The following is a 15,912-nucleotide window of genomic DNA, read 5'->3' as shown; positions in this document are numbered from 1 at the left end:
ATGTAGCAGCTAAGTCTGTGAAAAAAATAAGGTTGAGAGAGCCAAATGGTTCTGCGCTATAAATAACTACAATGCATGTGCTTGTGTCTGAACTACAGCCTTGTCAGGGTGACACGACATGCCACAGGCCAGAATACTGATGTCACTGGCCGCTCTGTTGGTGGCTGTGCAGTGCAGGGCGTTACGCAGGGAGAGAAGGCTTCCTAGTATTATGAACATGTCAGTGCATTGTTGTGCAATTTGGCTCATTCATTCATTCCTTTTCATAGCTAATCTTCTATGACATGAACTCAGGAAAACAATATAATAAATGAGTAGGAAATAAACGGTGGCCTATAACACTGTTGCTCCCAAAGAAACTGGTTCATCTGAATGCCTAGATTTACAAAGACTTTTATTCTTACTTTTGATATACAGTAAATGTGAATAATGATGCAGTCATTCTTCAATCAGCAATCCTACAGTAGGCAGCACAGATCTCTGCATTCTTATCATTTCATTAATACGATTTTTTTTTTAAAAGGAAGGAAACAGCAACCCAACTGCCTCAGCTGAGCCTCAGCAAGATTGTGAAAGGTTAAATTCTTTCCAACACATAAAAAAAAAGAGAAAGCAGTATAAGGGAAAGTCATACATATGCAGCTTACTGAGCAGTCTGTACTAGATACGCACATATAAGGAGCCCAAGGGAGGCTGTAACTCGCAGAGCTGTTCCAGCAGCCTCTAGTCCCCATGGCAACGGCAGGCTGCCTCTATCAGCTCCATCTGAGAATAGGTAAAGTAAATCTGCATGCATTTGGCTGCCTGCCAGCGTCTCAAATGAAAGAGCACTTTGAACCACTGCCAGGCTTGGAGGAGGAGTGGGGCCTGTCAGGCCTGCTTAATGTTGGCAGTTTGTACTTGGCAAGGCTTGCCTTTCCCAGAATCCCTCAGTCTGGCAAGAATCCAGCTGCTTAGCGGAAGCTAAGAGTTAACCCCTACGACAGGCCTGGGGAAGGCAGAACACTGAAAACTTTCCGCTGTGTATGACTGAGGGAGAGGGAGAGGTGCGGTGAGGCACAAGTGTGATCTGTATGCATGAGAGCACTGCAGGGATAGTAGAGAATCTCTCAGGGAGAGAGAGAGCAGGAAAGCAGAAGATCCTTCTGCGCCTTATGCACGCAGAATCAGACGCTGCAGGTTACTGCAGTGAGAGCTTTTGCCTGGGTGTTTCACCATTACACTGTTTGCCCTAATCTCAGTTTCTTTTATAAAATAATAATATTTTAACAGTTTGATTCCTTTCATTTGTGGAAAACTTTGAAATGTTTATTTCTTTCCCGAAAATGGACAACCTGCAGTTAATGTTCTTATTAAATAAGTTCATTTGGTTTTCATGACACATTTTACTGATGTCCTCTGCAAGATTCCCTGAACTGTAGCTGCTAGATTTGATGCAGCTTTATGGCCATAACTTTATTTGCATTATTAATGACTCTGATTACAGTCTAATAGAGTCTGTATTATGGTCTGTATTATGGTCTCTAAAAGGTCTGGTATTATGTACACAGCAGTACATATAAATATAACGAAGTGTGTGGGTGTGTAAATGGGACATCTACTGTACTGGGAAAATGTGCAATGGTATTTGCTGATGTAAGCACTTTTTATCTCCGTCTTAAATCTTGAAAGGTGATATTACCTAATTAAAAGGCAGACAGCTCGTACTGATGTCTGTGCGCTGGGGGGATGAGACCCCACAAACTGGTCGTGTTTTCTAAGCGAGAAATTGGTCAGTGTGTCGTATGTTGCTAGGTCCATTCAGAAGATGTGTAGGGAGTGGTTGGAGCATGCGCGCTCGGACAGCAACAAGTGGCATGTGTCGATTCGGAACGGAGAAGAACTGCGGAACGTGGTGCTGACGTCACCGGCCCAGCCAGGTGGCATTCCGAGTGGAGCGCGCGGACGTGGAGGCACAATCAAAATTCCAACTCCGCACGCGAGGCAGAATGTGAAGCGCGCTTTGAGCCACTGTCCCAAAATCGCGTCCTTCTGCAGAGAAAAGCTCCGATTTAGAGGCTGCTTGAGAAAATATTTACTCCTTTCGTTATAAAGACCGAAAACGACCGTATCGCGGATCCGAGAGGAAGGCATTCAACATGTCTTCTGCACAAGTCTCCTCGTCGAGGAGGCAGTCGTGTTATCTCTGCGATTTGCCCCGCATGCCGTGGGCTATGATTTGGGATTTTACCGAGCCGGTGTGCAGAGGGTGCGTGAATTACGAAGGCGCGGATCGCATCGAGTTTGTCATCGAGACCGCGCGGCACCTTAAGCGGGCTCATGGCTTCCAAGAGGGGAGATCCCCGGGACCTGCGCCGCCGCCCACGGTGAAGGCACAGGCGGCCATGGCGGCCAAGGAGACGGTGCAGCTGAACCATGTGGACGCCTCGTCTAAGCAGCAACAGCAGCAGCAGCAAGGGCTAGAGCGCTACTCCCTGAGCACTGAGAGATCGCGCTTCGATTACTCCGCCATCGGCGCTCACGCCGGACGCCTCCCGAACGGACTCGGAGGACCGAATGGATTTCCGAAATCAGATGACGGGCCTCCCGAGCTTAACCGCCAGAGCCCAAATTCCCGCCGAAGCCATGGCCTGGTCACGGTGCCCGGACAGATGAACGTACCACCGAATCTACTACCGCAGACCATGCTGAACGGCCCTCCATCAGCAGCGGGCATTGCGCAGCACAGCATGGCTGGCAGAGCCCCTCCAACAGCCAGCATGAGCACAGCTTTGTCCATGGCGTCGCAGGCGATGTCGGAGCAAGGTAAAAGACCCGGTTCCGTGTCCAGTACGGACCAAGACCGCGATCTAAAAGAGAAGCAGCGCAACGCGGAGGCTTTGGCCGAACTTAGCGAGAGTTTGCGGAACAGATCTGAGGACTGGGCGAGTAAGCCTAAGATCGTAAGGGAGACGTTGATTACACTTTCGAACTCTTCGCCCTTTGATATTAGGTTCAAGAAAGACCATTCACTTTCGGGCAGAGTGTTTGCTTTCGACGCTGTGTCTAAGCCCGGTATGGACTACGAGCTGAAAATATTTGTTGAATACCCAAGTGGATCTGGTAATGTGTTCTCCAGTGCGTCAGGTGTGGCCAAACAAATGTATCAAGACTGCATGAAAGACTATGGCAGGGGGCTCTCGTCCGGGTTTAAGTATCTGGAATATGAGAAGAAGCACGGTTCCGGCGACTGGCGACTATTGGGCGACTTGCTGCCCGAGACTGTGAGGTTCTTTAAGGAAGGACTTGGCGCCGAGATGCTGCCGCAACCCTACATCGACGCCAGCTGTCCGCTGTTGCCTTCAGCGCTCGTGAACATGCCGCGCGCCATGCCGTCCGCCAGTGCGCTCAGACCGGGCATGCGCAAGCGCAAAGCGTCGCCTGAACCAGACTCAGCCGAGGGAGCGCTCAAGATCAGCGATGAGCAGCAGAGGCAGCAATGGATTGCCAGCCAAAGCGAGGCGCTGAAGCTCACCATGGCGTCAGGCTCGTTCGTGGCCTCGCACGGCGGCCCTCCGCCCCTTGGGCCCGTGCACTCGAGCCGAGCCACGCCGCCCGAATCGGCTCCGCAGAACGGACAGTCCCCCATGGCCGCGCTCATGTCTGTGGCAGACACACTGGGCAACGCGCACTCCCCTAAAGACAGCAACTCCGTTCACTCCACCACGTCCACCAGACACAACAGCAGCAGTCCGGTATCGCCCGCTTCCGTGTCGGGACAGAGGCGCTTGGCTTCCCGTAACGGAGACTTAAACATGGCCGGGACGCCCTCGCAGTCCGCATCCCATCAGAACATGGAGCAGGCGCACCCACAGAACATTCCCGACTCGCCCATGGCCAACAACGGACCGCTGTGTTGCACCATTTGTCATGAACGCTTAGAAGACACACACTTCGTGCAGTGTCCCTCTGTTCCTAATCACAAGTTCTGCTTCCCATGTTCACGCGAGAGCATCAAAGCACAGGGGGCAACCGGCGAGGTGTATTGCCCCAGCGGAGAGAAATGCCCCCTGGTAGGTTCGAATGTGCCTTGGGCTTTCATGCAAGGCGAGATCGCAACCATTCTGGCTGGGGACGTTAAAGTGAAAAAGGAAAGGGACCCCTAAAATGATCATGCTTCCCGAATCAGAACCGTAAATTGAGTCGAGTATATTATATACATGTTGTGAATAACTGACAAAGTAGTCCTATGTACAGAGACCCCCTTCTTTCCGTCATATATCTCAGTGTTTTGAAACAAAGGTACAGTGGGCAGTGTGATGTCATGGCTAATTTGAAGGAGGAGGCAGTTTGGACATGTTTGGTGGCGATGTATTTTGGTGGCAGTGTTAACGGTACGGTGGGGAAGCACTTTGCGCTCACGTTTTTATTTGGGCTCATGCACTTCTTTAAAGGTGATACCCCTCTTCCCACCCTCCCTCTCTCCCTCCCCACCCACCCACCTCTATATAAATCCGGATTGTTACCGGAGGTGTTTTGTCCTAGTTACCAACATAAACAGGAAGGCGCGAAAAATGACTCGGTTTATAGACCGTTAGTGGGCATTTTTTTTTTTGTCTTTGGGTCTGTTTATATTTTTGACGTACTTTACAAAAAAAAAAAAAAATCAACAAAAAAACGATGTCTCACTTTCATCTCGTGTTCTGAAAGTACAAATATAGTTTCCTACGTGTTTTTCATTCTCCTCCCCTTTTGCTTTAAAGGTGCACGGATGCTTCTTAAGAGTAGAGCAAAAATACTGTACATGAACTTAAATAAATGCTCTGTTTGTTTATACATTTCTGTAGTAACAGAAGACTTGTAACGTGCCTTGGAGCTGAGTAAATTGTAATAAATTCATTGATATTAATATATTTGTCAAGTCTCGGTTTGTTTGGTTTGACTTTTTTGTTTCCACGTGCAATGTTTTTACGGGTATATTTACATCTAAAACTTAGCTTAAAATTAAGAATTGACTTGCAAGTAAGTGTGTTACTGCTCTTTACTAAAGCTTCATTGTCTGCACAAAAAATACCCTTCGATAATTACTTTTTTTTTGTGTATGTAATGTGGCTAATGTTCGCTGTACAGGGGAAAAAACCCTAATATTTAATTTTCAATATTTTGTTTTGTTATTTTGTACTCTTTAGTTTTTCATAAGCATGTGGTTGCTCTAGACGGTCTGTTTTATTAACTTTCTGACCTCAGAAGCGTAGAAATATTCCCATAAAGTTTATTTCTAATATGATTGGCAATTACTAACTTGAATGCAATGAAGAGAATGCAGTTTGTCACATTTTACATTTCCAGTCACCTTGACCTAAAAATGTACCTTTCATGAAATTAGCAGAACTATGACAACTAGGTCTGTGCAGTTTTATTTGATTATTTTAATTTAATTTAATTTTTTTTGTAGTGTTAACAGTTTGTGTTCATCCTGTAATCATGCATTTAGGAAGACTGGCATTTTCAGTGAATCAAATATATTTCTGTTTCAGTGGTGCTCTACTGTGTATTACTGTGCATGTTTTTCCTCTCGTGTTGCAACAAGTATGAGTATTATAAGATGTCAGTCACATCAATAGTGTTTTATTCATACATGTCGTCCTTGTAGCAGTTGCAGGGTAATCTGTTCTACCTGTCATTGATATTCTAGCCTGTGCCGAAAATTACTGTTCATGTATGTTTGTGAAAGACAGTGAAGGAAAGTGCTTGCACATGCCTGAGATGCCCCCAGGGAAACATTCCTCATTTAGAATTCAGCTGGCGGTCACGTGAGCCGTCAGTTGTAATCTTGCATTGGCTGCCGATAGGAGGGAAACCAGTTGGTGCGTGGCTGTTGCCATGACTCAAGCTAATGCTCTTTTTTTTTTTCTTCCAGTGCCTCAGACAAATGGTTGGTAGCACAATTCCTTCATGGCAATTAGGCATGAGCGGGCCTGCAGACACAATCACAAAGAGCTTTAAGGTCAGAAAGTAGCATATATCTCTCCTAGAGTTTTGCCTGCTTGGACTCTACTAAAGTTATTATAGTCTTATAGTTTATATGAAATATATTGTCCTTGGTTTTGCTTTTTTTTTTTTTTTTTTTAAAAAAAAACCAAAGCCTGCTTTATAGTACTGGTTACTTCTTATAAAGCGGGAAGCATCTTGAAGTGTTTTAATAAAATATAAGTAAAATGGTATGATGGTTTAATACACAAGAACAAAAAAGGATCAATATTGATCAGTGTTAAATGTTGCACATTGTTCAGTTTGACAGTTTTCCTCTCAATCAGAGTGCTGAATAAACAGTAATCAATTCATCTGTGACCTAATCACAGCTTTGCTTTATGAATTGAGCAAAAATTAATGGTGACTCAATGTTAGATAACTGGGGGTGGGGGTGGGGGGGGTGGGGTTTCAATAGCTTGCAAATATGATTAGCATGTGTTAATCCATATTTTTGTATTTTTTTTAGGGGACTCTCATAATAGTAATAGTAAAGAACATCATAACTTGGACAAATTCTTTGTTTCAAAAGCATTGTGCCCACATTTTAAACTCTATATAATGCTCCGATCCTAACCTGAAGATCGTGTTAGTTCTGTGCTTTTGGGAAGTACAGTTGAAAATGTCTTCTGGAGTGGTGCATTGCAGAGATGGGGCACCACCTGCTTCATTAGTTGGAACTAAGGTGTGGTGACTTGGTCAAGATACACTGCCTTCTATTGTTTGTATGCTGATTAAGATGCCAGTGACTGTAGCAACGGTATCCTGGGTTTCGATATCCTGTGCTTGCAATATGCATAGTAAAGAGAAGCAAAAACATCTCTAAGACACTCCACCCCTAAAATGGTGCTTGCTCAGTGTTTGCAATATGTCATGGAGATTGTGCACCATTTGCATTCTAATATAGGTTGATTTGGGATTTCCAGACATTAGCATGTATGTACCTGTGCAATGCTTTTCAACACATTAAGGTTTTTTTTTTTTTACTTGTAATTGTACTCAGCGTGACCTGATGAGCATGCTGTCTGTTTTTGTCAGTGCTTGTTCCTGCCATTAGGAACGACCTTCAGAGGACCTGGAGGCTCTTTTGGAAGACAGCACTGAGAAACTGTAAACATCTGTCTTCTTTTTTTTCATTAAGCTGCATGTTATTTGTGTTGACAGCACACAGCATACATGTGGCTAATCTATAAATTTTCTCAGAATAGTTTATGTAATCGCAAAAGTCAGTTGGATAGGGGTTGGAATATGTGACGTTTCTAAACCTGTTCTTTCTCACACAGTTCTAGCCAGTCTGTTTTTGGCTTGTTAGGTTTCTGGGTGCGTTGTGAAATCACTGCAGTCTGTTCCCCTTTCACAGCCCAGGGAAGCCCCCTCCCTTCATCCCAACAACGAACCCCCACCCCACCCCCATCGTTTTTTCCCTCGCTCTTTCTCTCCGCTTTCCCTCTCTCCTTCCTTCTATCCTACGATGGAGACGTTTCCAGGGGATAAAAATACAGCCACTCCAAAGGTTACTCCGCAGTGCCACCGTTCGTGGTTGCCCATGGTTACTAGCCTTGTTCACAACATCATTTATTCAGGAATGTGCAGACACAATGGGGAGACAGCAGTTCATGGTTAACCCTTCATGTCTCGGACTAAAAATTCTTTAGCTCCTTTATACTTGCCATTACTTTAGGTTTTGCCTTCACCAATTTCTTAAATGTGATAATTCTTTCTTTCTATCTATCTATCTATCTATCTATCTATCTATCTATCTATCTATCTATCTATCTATCTATCTATCTATCTATCTATCTATCTATCTATCGTAAAATAATACAGAAGCACAACTGCAGATACACCTTTCTCCCTCAGTGCTTAAAATCTAATTCCTTCTAAGGCACATTGAGATGTTTTTGCATTTCAGAATAACAAAATTGCCGTGTAGTTTCTATGCAGCAAATAAATAGTTTTGCCTGTCGTTTACTCTTCTCTCTGTGCATACACGTTGTTTTGTACGCGTATGTCTGGAAAGGGTTATTCCCATTTTGTTTTCATTCAGTGTGCCTCTGAGCACAGCCATTTATAGACGGTGATGTCAGCACTATCTTTCGTAGCCTAGGGCCCCCTTGGCAGATAATGTATGCAATCTCAGATATTCCATTCCATCCCAGCAAATAAGCTGCCAGCTGCTGCAGGCGTGCGCTTCCTGCCTCCTTCTGCAGATATTAAAGCTGCAGAGACGAATTGATTTACTGTCTTACCCCCACCTCCTGCCTTTTTTTTCCTCGTGTTTTTAGCTTCCCTTTGGGTACAGATAAGATGGATGGTATGATTTCTTCAGTTTCTTGCAAATCTAAATTTATAGCATTATGTGGAGAGCGGTTGAATTGTGTTGTCTTATTGTATAGCCACATTTATTTCATTCTACATGCAGGGAATTATGTACAAATATATGGTTAGTAATAAACTCTCCACTGCAATGTTTTTAAAGGGCAAAACGTGTTATATAACGCAATGCCAGCTTGTGCAGTGGCTAATGACATCGGGTAGTTAAAAATGAGGAGGCGGGGTGGGGATTTTGGCTGTGTTCCAGTGTGATGTTTTTCATTACATGTGAAGGACTTCAATTTCTTCTGGCATTCCAATTTGCATTTCAAGACCACTTCCCCCTTGAACACCAGCCTTTTAGAGCTTCCTGTATTTTCCCGCCCGTGTCGGTTGGGGGTTTTGTCTTTGGGGGGTGCGGTAAAGGGGGAGTTGTTTTTGAGCACATGGAAACACCATGGTGACTCTGTCTGCTTTGAAAAGCCTCCTAGCTAGATTGTTCAAGGCTGGTTTCGCATGACTGGTCCAAGCTATTGAACCGAAAACAGAAAAAGTACCTGTCTGAGCACAGACAAAGCTTTGTATCAAATAATGCTTTCAGTCAGGATCTGAACTGCTCACACTGGTTCATGCATTAATTACTTTTTTTTTTTTTTTTTTTACATTAAAAGGAATTGCCTTCAACAGAATTTAGCAGTCCGTGTAGGATTAGTCTATACAGCGCTTATGTTAGGCTGCACAACTGTGAGGAGGGAAAGGGTTAACTGAAAGACCTAAGGCTATGCAGTTCTTGGCAGGCAGGCTGGAGAAATGTAGCCCCTTTCATTCCTCTGGGTTGTTTACACGGCTCTCTGGCAGCCATTTTAGACTGAAGCTCAGCTACCACAGGCACAGGAGTGGACTCAAATTTCTGAAGCCTTCACAGTGCAAGGAGTTCAGCCGGCAGCCTGTCCCCTCGTCAGTTTTCTCGTGGGGGCCTCGTCCCTCAAACCGCCCTCCTTCAACCCCCCCAAACAAACACACTGAACTGCCTTCATTCCACAAGCTGGCCTTCAACCCACTGTATTTGTCTTGTTGTATATCTCTCACTGAGCACAGTATTGTTTATCACTTTCTTGTTGCTCAGTGTTTGAATGACTAAGCTGTGATTAATCTTTTGTGTTTTGTTTTAGCTTTGCCTTGCCTAAAAAGGAGTCTAGTCCTCAGCTTCTCTCCCTCCTCAGTTCCCCGCCTTCCTTTTGTCTTTCTGTTCTATCGATCAGGCGTGCATTTGAAAGTATGAGCTTACACTGTGCTACAGGGAACCACTGAAAAGCCGTTTGTGTTTGGAACACCGTAGCCTTAACTTTGCTCAAATAAGCTCACGGCCTTCAGCGTTAACATTTTTGAAACTCTTACGAAATGAAAACTCTGTCTCTGACTGAAAGAAAAGTGTTGTTAGTACATGACTTAGTTATAAAGAATGATAGCAGCTGCTTGTTCTCATGGTGTTTGAGCCTTATTTGCTTTTCAGTTGTTTGGCCTACGTGTTAGGTCTTTGATATGTAATTTCAGTAACCCATTTGAGGAATCAGCTACACCTCCTGTATAGCCCCAAATTCCTCTGTGAAAACACACAACCCTCAAACCAACCCTGCACATTTAACATTTAAACATGGCCATTCCTTTGCTTCCTTCTGAATGGCTTCCTGGGGGTGTTTACTGCAGTCTAGTCAACGAATACAGATTAATTCTCATCATGTAAGCCGATATGACTGACCTTTCCTTGAATCAATGAGCTGTTTATGCCCCTGTAATGCCAACACTCATTTGCTGGAAAAGCTTTTGTGAGCTCAAAGACGTTATTGATGTTTCCTGTAGCATGATGAGAACTGCAGGTGATTTATGCACATCTGTAGCTGTTGCCGCAAATTGTTTTTCACCTTTGCAGTCTGATTAAATCTTCTGCTGGGCCTTTTAAAATCAAAACAGCATTTCATAAAGCACCGGTATTTGCTTGGACTGAAAGAAAACATGCCAAATTTGAAACTCTATTGTCTTAAACCATTAATTGCGCTTTTTCTCATGCCTACTGAGATTTGTGTTAAAGTCTGTTAAGGCTAAAGCGTGCGGGAGTGCCTCTTTTTTGCCGACATTGCAAGAATAAAAAACAAACAACTACGTTCAGGCGAGAGCATTAATATTTAATCAAACATGGCTTTCATGTAGAACTGCTGAGCAGCCATGTAAGTTCTGTCGCTGTTCTTCCTCGCTATTTTATGTGCCTTTCGTTTCATTTCATCTTCCTCGTCTTGTTGACTGCGTATACACATTACCACCTGGAAGGAGATGTTGCCACTCAGAATGGTTCTATCATGAGGTTCAGACGTAATCACCTTCCCTCCTCTGTCACCTGGGCTGAGTGTAAATGCCCCTCCAACCCCCAGGCCCATCTGTTGCGTGAATGGGTGCTGCGATGGTGGTTCATTAAGAAGTGTTAGATGTGTCTCAGCTGTTGACAGATGTGCCAGACTTCCTCTCTCACATCCAACTTAACTTCAGACATTCAAACTCTGAGAATGAGTATTTCTTTATTTATGCAGAGAAATTGCAGAATACATCAGGCTGCTCATAGATACAAGAGTCTTTGCAAAATAGTCTTCAGCAATGTGTTTTCATTTGGAAAATAAAAGCTATTTTTTCCTATTACTACTCTGTAGTATTTGATTGCCCTCATTTTAAGGGCATGTGAGTGTACTGGAGCGCATGCTGTGGTCTCTGATGTAAAAAGCAGGTCAGCGTGTGAGATGGCGGAGGCTGTTTGCTCACTCCTCACAGAGAAACTCAGAACTGTGTCACACTAATCTGTAAATCTTGCCATTGGAAAAAGTAGACAAAATGAATACCTATTTTACCTTTTTACGTATACCTTTTGTGACTTAAAAATCTTGACTTCCATTTATGGCACATGTTTTATACCAGTTTATTGCAGTATCTACGTATGGGAAAAACATATTGTCTACTTTTGCCTGATTATCTTAAAATGACAAAGTTCACATGGTACCTAATTCTAAAGTTATATATGAAAAATACTTTTAGAATATTTCCAAATTTTGTTTTGGGTACAAATCACATTTACTGTATAAGAGAACAATTAAACACACACGCCTTCCAGCCACAAACTATATGCAAACCACGTAGCTTATTAGTATTAGGTCTAACTTAAGCAATAATTCACTTGTTTTTAAAACCATCATATTTGCAAATTCAAAGAGCTAAATATCACAGACAGACTCTGAGCACTAAGTAGACTAGATTTAAATCTAAAAAAAAAAAGATAACCAAAAAGAGATTTAAATCCAAACATTTATTTCTGTAAGGGAATCTGTAGACAAACACATCTGTCTTTTTTAATTCATATTTAACAACCAAAACCCTGCCTATATTTAACACACAAGCTAATACCTGTGTTAGCACATAAAACCAAGACAAAACCGGTAATCTTTTATGCGGCAACCAACTTATAAAGCACTGGAAGTTAGAGCTCCGTTATATTTGCATATTAACGTGAAATACAGTTGTAAGATTTCAATCTGCTGGACCAGACACAAATTTCAATAGAATTGTAAATGCAAATGGTTGAACTCGCATCAGGATACAAGATGTATGAAATGATCAGGTATAAATCGGTTCATTGTTATTAATCAGGAGGTCTCTGTTGATTCCTGCTCCTCGTGTCGTACAACAGTAGGGAATCAGAACACGAATTGTGCCAGCCCCTGGAATTCACATAACTCTTACTGTCCTGCCATTTTGTATGTAATATTAAAGTGAGCTGTTTAACTATGTGTAGAGTAATAATAATTAGCTGTGCCTTTTCTGACATTTCCTGTAAATGTCATGGCAATCTGGCACAGAGTGTGGCTTGTAGTTAGATGTCATCATTCACTAAGCCGTGAGAGTGTTCAGGGGACGGGGTTGTACTTTAAATAGAATGCCAATGAGGGCGTACGTTGCTTGATTGGCACTAGCAATGTATAATTCAGCTTCAGCCCCCAGGATTCAGGGTGACTCTGTGATCTGATTACTAATCAGCAGACATGGCAATTTCTCCCTCTCTTCCTGCTGCTCGTCCTCTGAAGGAAGGCGAGAGCAGCTCACAGCTGCAGCGCCTGTCATGAACTATTGCACACCGACCTGGACCATTCGCTGAAAAAAAGAGGGGAGATAGATGAGCCAGTTACCATGGAGACGGAAGCACAGAGTGATGCTGATTGGATGCAGGATCTCGCTGTTTCTCTCTCCTACTCACTCAATACTCAAAAGATTTCTGTTCTGTCCTTTGAATCCTCTTGAATGACAGGTTAATTTATTCATTCGCTGCCCCGTGGTCCAAGGGAACATGGAGACATAAGCATGTGACATCTGATTATAGCAGCTTAGGATGATGGCAAGCAGTTTGTTGGCTTTTTCTTTTTGATATATGGTGTCAGTGGAAAATTAAACGATAAAGTAGTCCAGAGCCTTGGACCTGGACCTCAGTAGCCAAAAAAGACAATACTCATGCTTACAAATGTTCATTTTGAACTTTTGAGATTTTTTCCCCCTGAATAAACATCAGTAGGAGCAAGTTGAGGAGAGCATCACAAATGTCCTCATGAACTCGAAATGTGCAATTTGCATATATTTTCTAGGATTTTTCTGGAATTTTCTCCCTAATATATTCACATGACTGCTACAGCCATGGAGCGTAAAAGCTATCACATGCTTCTTAAGAGCCATATAAAGAATTCAGGCGAATGTGCTATCTCTAGACTTTCGCATACATGCGTTTTTAGAATGTGTCACTGTGATGGACGAGTGAGAGCGAGAAAGAATACCACAGACAGTTTTGTTCTCTTGGACTCTCTTGCATGAATGGCTGTGGCATCATCGGGATCTCTAGATGTTGGGTAGAATCCTTTTTTGTTAAGCCACTCCCGAACCCTGAACAGTGATTTTAATGTTGCTATTTACCTTATATAATCAATGTTCATTTATTTGCTAGTCTTTGTAGATGTTGCAGCCTGCACAACGCCCAATTTAGATTCATAGAGTTATTATACCGAGTAGTCACAAATGGGAACTAAGTGCTAATAGAGGCCCATCGGAGCATGAATCACACTGCCCTATGATTGTGCCTATGATGAACATTTTAAGTGGAGGACGAGAAGCCACTTAAAAGCTTATTTCAGAATTTTCTTTCCTCACCAATATTTTTGTACATATACACACACACACACACACACACACACACATATATTTTATATATATAATAAATATAATACATCTAATAAATGTCTTCAAATAGATGCAAAATGTAAGTGCATACAGTGTACAGTTTCATCCGTAACAGATTGGGAGACAGATAATATTTACAGTGGATAATATCTGTAAATCAATTAAATTGTTCTCCCAATCCCAGATTTATAGGAAGTTGGGGTCAGAACATAGAGCCATGCTACTGTCCCCCTGGGGCAAAGTGGGGACCTAACAGTGGCAAGGTGGTAGCACTTTGGCTTTAGCCCCCTGGTGTTCTGATCAGTAAACCAGAGCCTAAACCACCACTTAGCCACCATTGCACTGTGCCAAGAAACAAAAGGGAAACTAATGCATGCTCCCCCCAAAAACATGTGCTCTCCTTTCCTTGGATCGTGCTATTGCTCTCCATTGGCTGGAGGCTGGGTGCCTGTTGGCATGGGGGCAAAAACCCCTTTTTGCCGGTGCCTGAATTTTTGGTTTAGTTTTGGGTGTCTTGTGTGGTTTTTAAGATGTTCCAACTCACTGTTGGAAATTTTGCTGAAACCTGGCAACATATTAGCTCTTTTTTCTGTTCCTTACACACATCTGACAATCCTGCAATATCAAACACAGTTATAAACATTATTATGGGATGGTTTTATACATGAGCTTCTGGGCTGTATGGTGGATGACCTTGTTGTTTATTGTCAACTGCCTATTTTAGTTATACTCTAATTTTAGTAGCCTTTAGTTTAGTTAACTGTGATAGCCTCTTGACTTTGACTTGACCCTTGAAGTCAAGCCAATATGTGCTTGTTCAGAAGTCATTGAACACTACGCAGAGTAACACTGACTTTACATATATGGATACTTGGATTATATTTACACACAGTGTAATGTGAAATGTAACGTGTAAGTTTATCCATTTCTCATCTGACATTGTGTCATGCTGCGTTGTTCCTCTTGTTTGTATTCAGCTCCCGCCGTCTCTCCCTCTCTTTCAGTCCCGTGGCCAATCCTATGAGTTTTATCGGTCTCACTCATGCACATTTCTGGTAAATAGAACCAGAGCCATGCCAGGAGACTGAGATGGTCCAGGAGCACAGGAAGGAGCCACCAACCAGGGATTAAGCCTGGTGATTAGAACTGCCAAATTCCACAGTGGTTTTTTTTTTTTTTTTTTGAAGATTGTGCTACACTTTGGACCATGTGGTACACATCACTCTGTAATTCGTTTTTCCTTCCTGAAAACATGGCCTAGATTTCTGGGTTAGAATCAATGACTAAATGTTTTTGAGGTTCCCATATTGCACCATGTCGAATACAATGTCTGTTGCTCTCGCACAGGGCTCACAGCAGAGCTCTGAGGCGTGATTCATGTCTTTGAGTGGTGCCAGCTTTTTTATGTTTATGATTTGCTCATTCAGACCCTTTGAGCTACTGTCAGGAGGACTCCTGCTGGTCAGAGTATGGTAGTGCATCCAGATTCTTAGATTTGGCTTTTTGCTGACATAATTATCTCATTGTGTTTCAGAATAGCTTGTTACCTTATATGGAAGATGACTCTGCGTTTTCATCTATTGTCCTAATTCATTATTAAGCTGTAATCTTGCATCCACACTTCACAACATCCTTACAGCACGGCAGCGCTAATGACATTTTCGGTTTCTTCAGATCAGTATGCTAGTCAGGTTAACACACTTACACTGCCTTGCCTTACTTTTACAAGCCATTACCAAACTGACTTGACCAGATGGCTTGTCTAATGTACGGCGTGCCTGGTAGCAAATGGCTGCCATCAGTCCTGGCACAGATGCTGCACTGTAGAGGGTGTCTCTGCTGCCCAAACTCCCTCTTCCTTCACTGTGATTAATGAAGCTTCAGCTTACCTAGCTCTTCAGTCCGTCTCTGCAGGCTGCCTGCATCTCCCAGGCCTCAGCAGTATTTCCTTCACACAGCCAGATTTATATTAGGGTGCAGCGCATATTTATGAAGTACACTCTCCATTTTCAATTACAGGCCTGGTTTTCCCCTCTATTTAACGTACAGCACCTTTACATGAATCATATGCCACTTTTCACCATACACTATGCTGCTGTCAGTCTTGGAGAATGATTAAATGGTGTAGGGCATTCAAAGGACTTTCAGGACATATAATCTAGTTGGTAAATATGTTCATTCTGGCACCTACAAAGTAAGAATGTTTTTTCCTTAGCATAAAAAACAAACAAAAACAACAATTTACATTTTTTGTATGGGACAGAATCAGAAGTTGCAACTTTTTTGGTAGCTGAACAACATTGATATCAACAGGAATTGAAAGTCTTTGTT

General features: G+C 42.9%; 2 protein-coding genes across 10 annotated transcripts in view; both read left to right on the top strand.

Moving 5' to 3' along the window:
• The window catches only part of kiaa0586 (KIAA0586 ortholog), an 82,980-nt gene that overhangs the window by 9,020 nt on the left and 58,048 nt on the right, over positions 1–15,912 (top strand). The window lies entirely within an intron of this gene.
• On the top strand, positions 1,991–4,888 carry irf2bpl (interferon regulatory factor 2 binding protein-like). Its single transcript, XM_027172629.2, has one exon. The coding sequence runs from the start codon at positions 2,139–2,141 to the stop codon at positions 4,143–4,145; it is 2,007 nt and encodes a 668-aa protein (XP_027028430.2). The 5' UTR covers positions 1,991–2,138; the 3' UTR covers positions 4,146–4,888.

The sequence above is a fragment of the Tachysurus fulvidraco genome, chromosome 12, assembly GCF_022655615.1.
Source record: "Tachysurus fulvidraco isolate hzauxx_2018 chromosome 12, HZAU_PFXX_2.0, whole genome shotgun sequence".
NCBI classification, from domain to species: Eukaryota; Metazoa; Chordata; class Actinopteri; order Siluriformes; family Bagridae; genus Tachysurus; species Tachysurus fulvidraco.
This window is presented reverse-complemented; position numbering and strand designations above follow the sequence as displayed.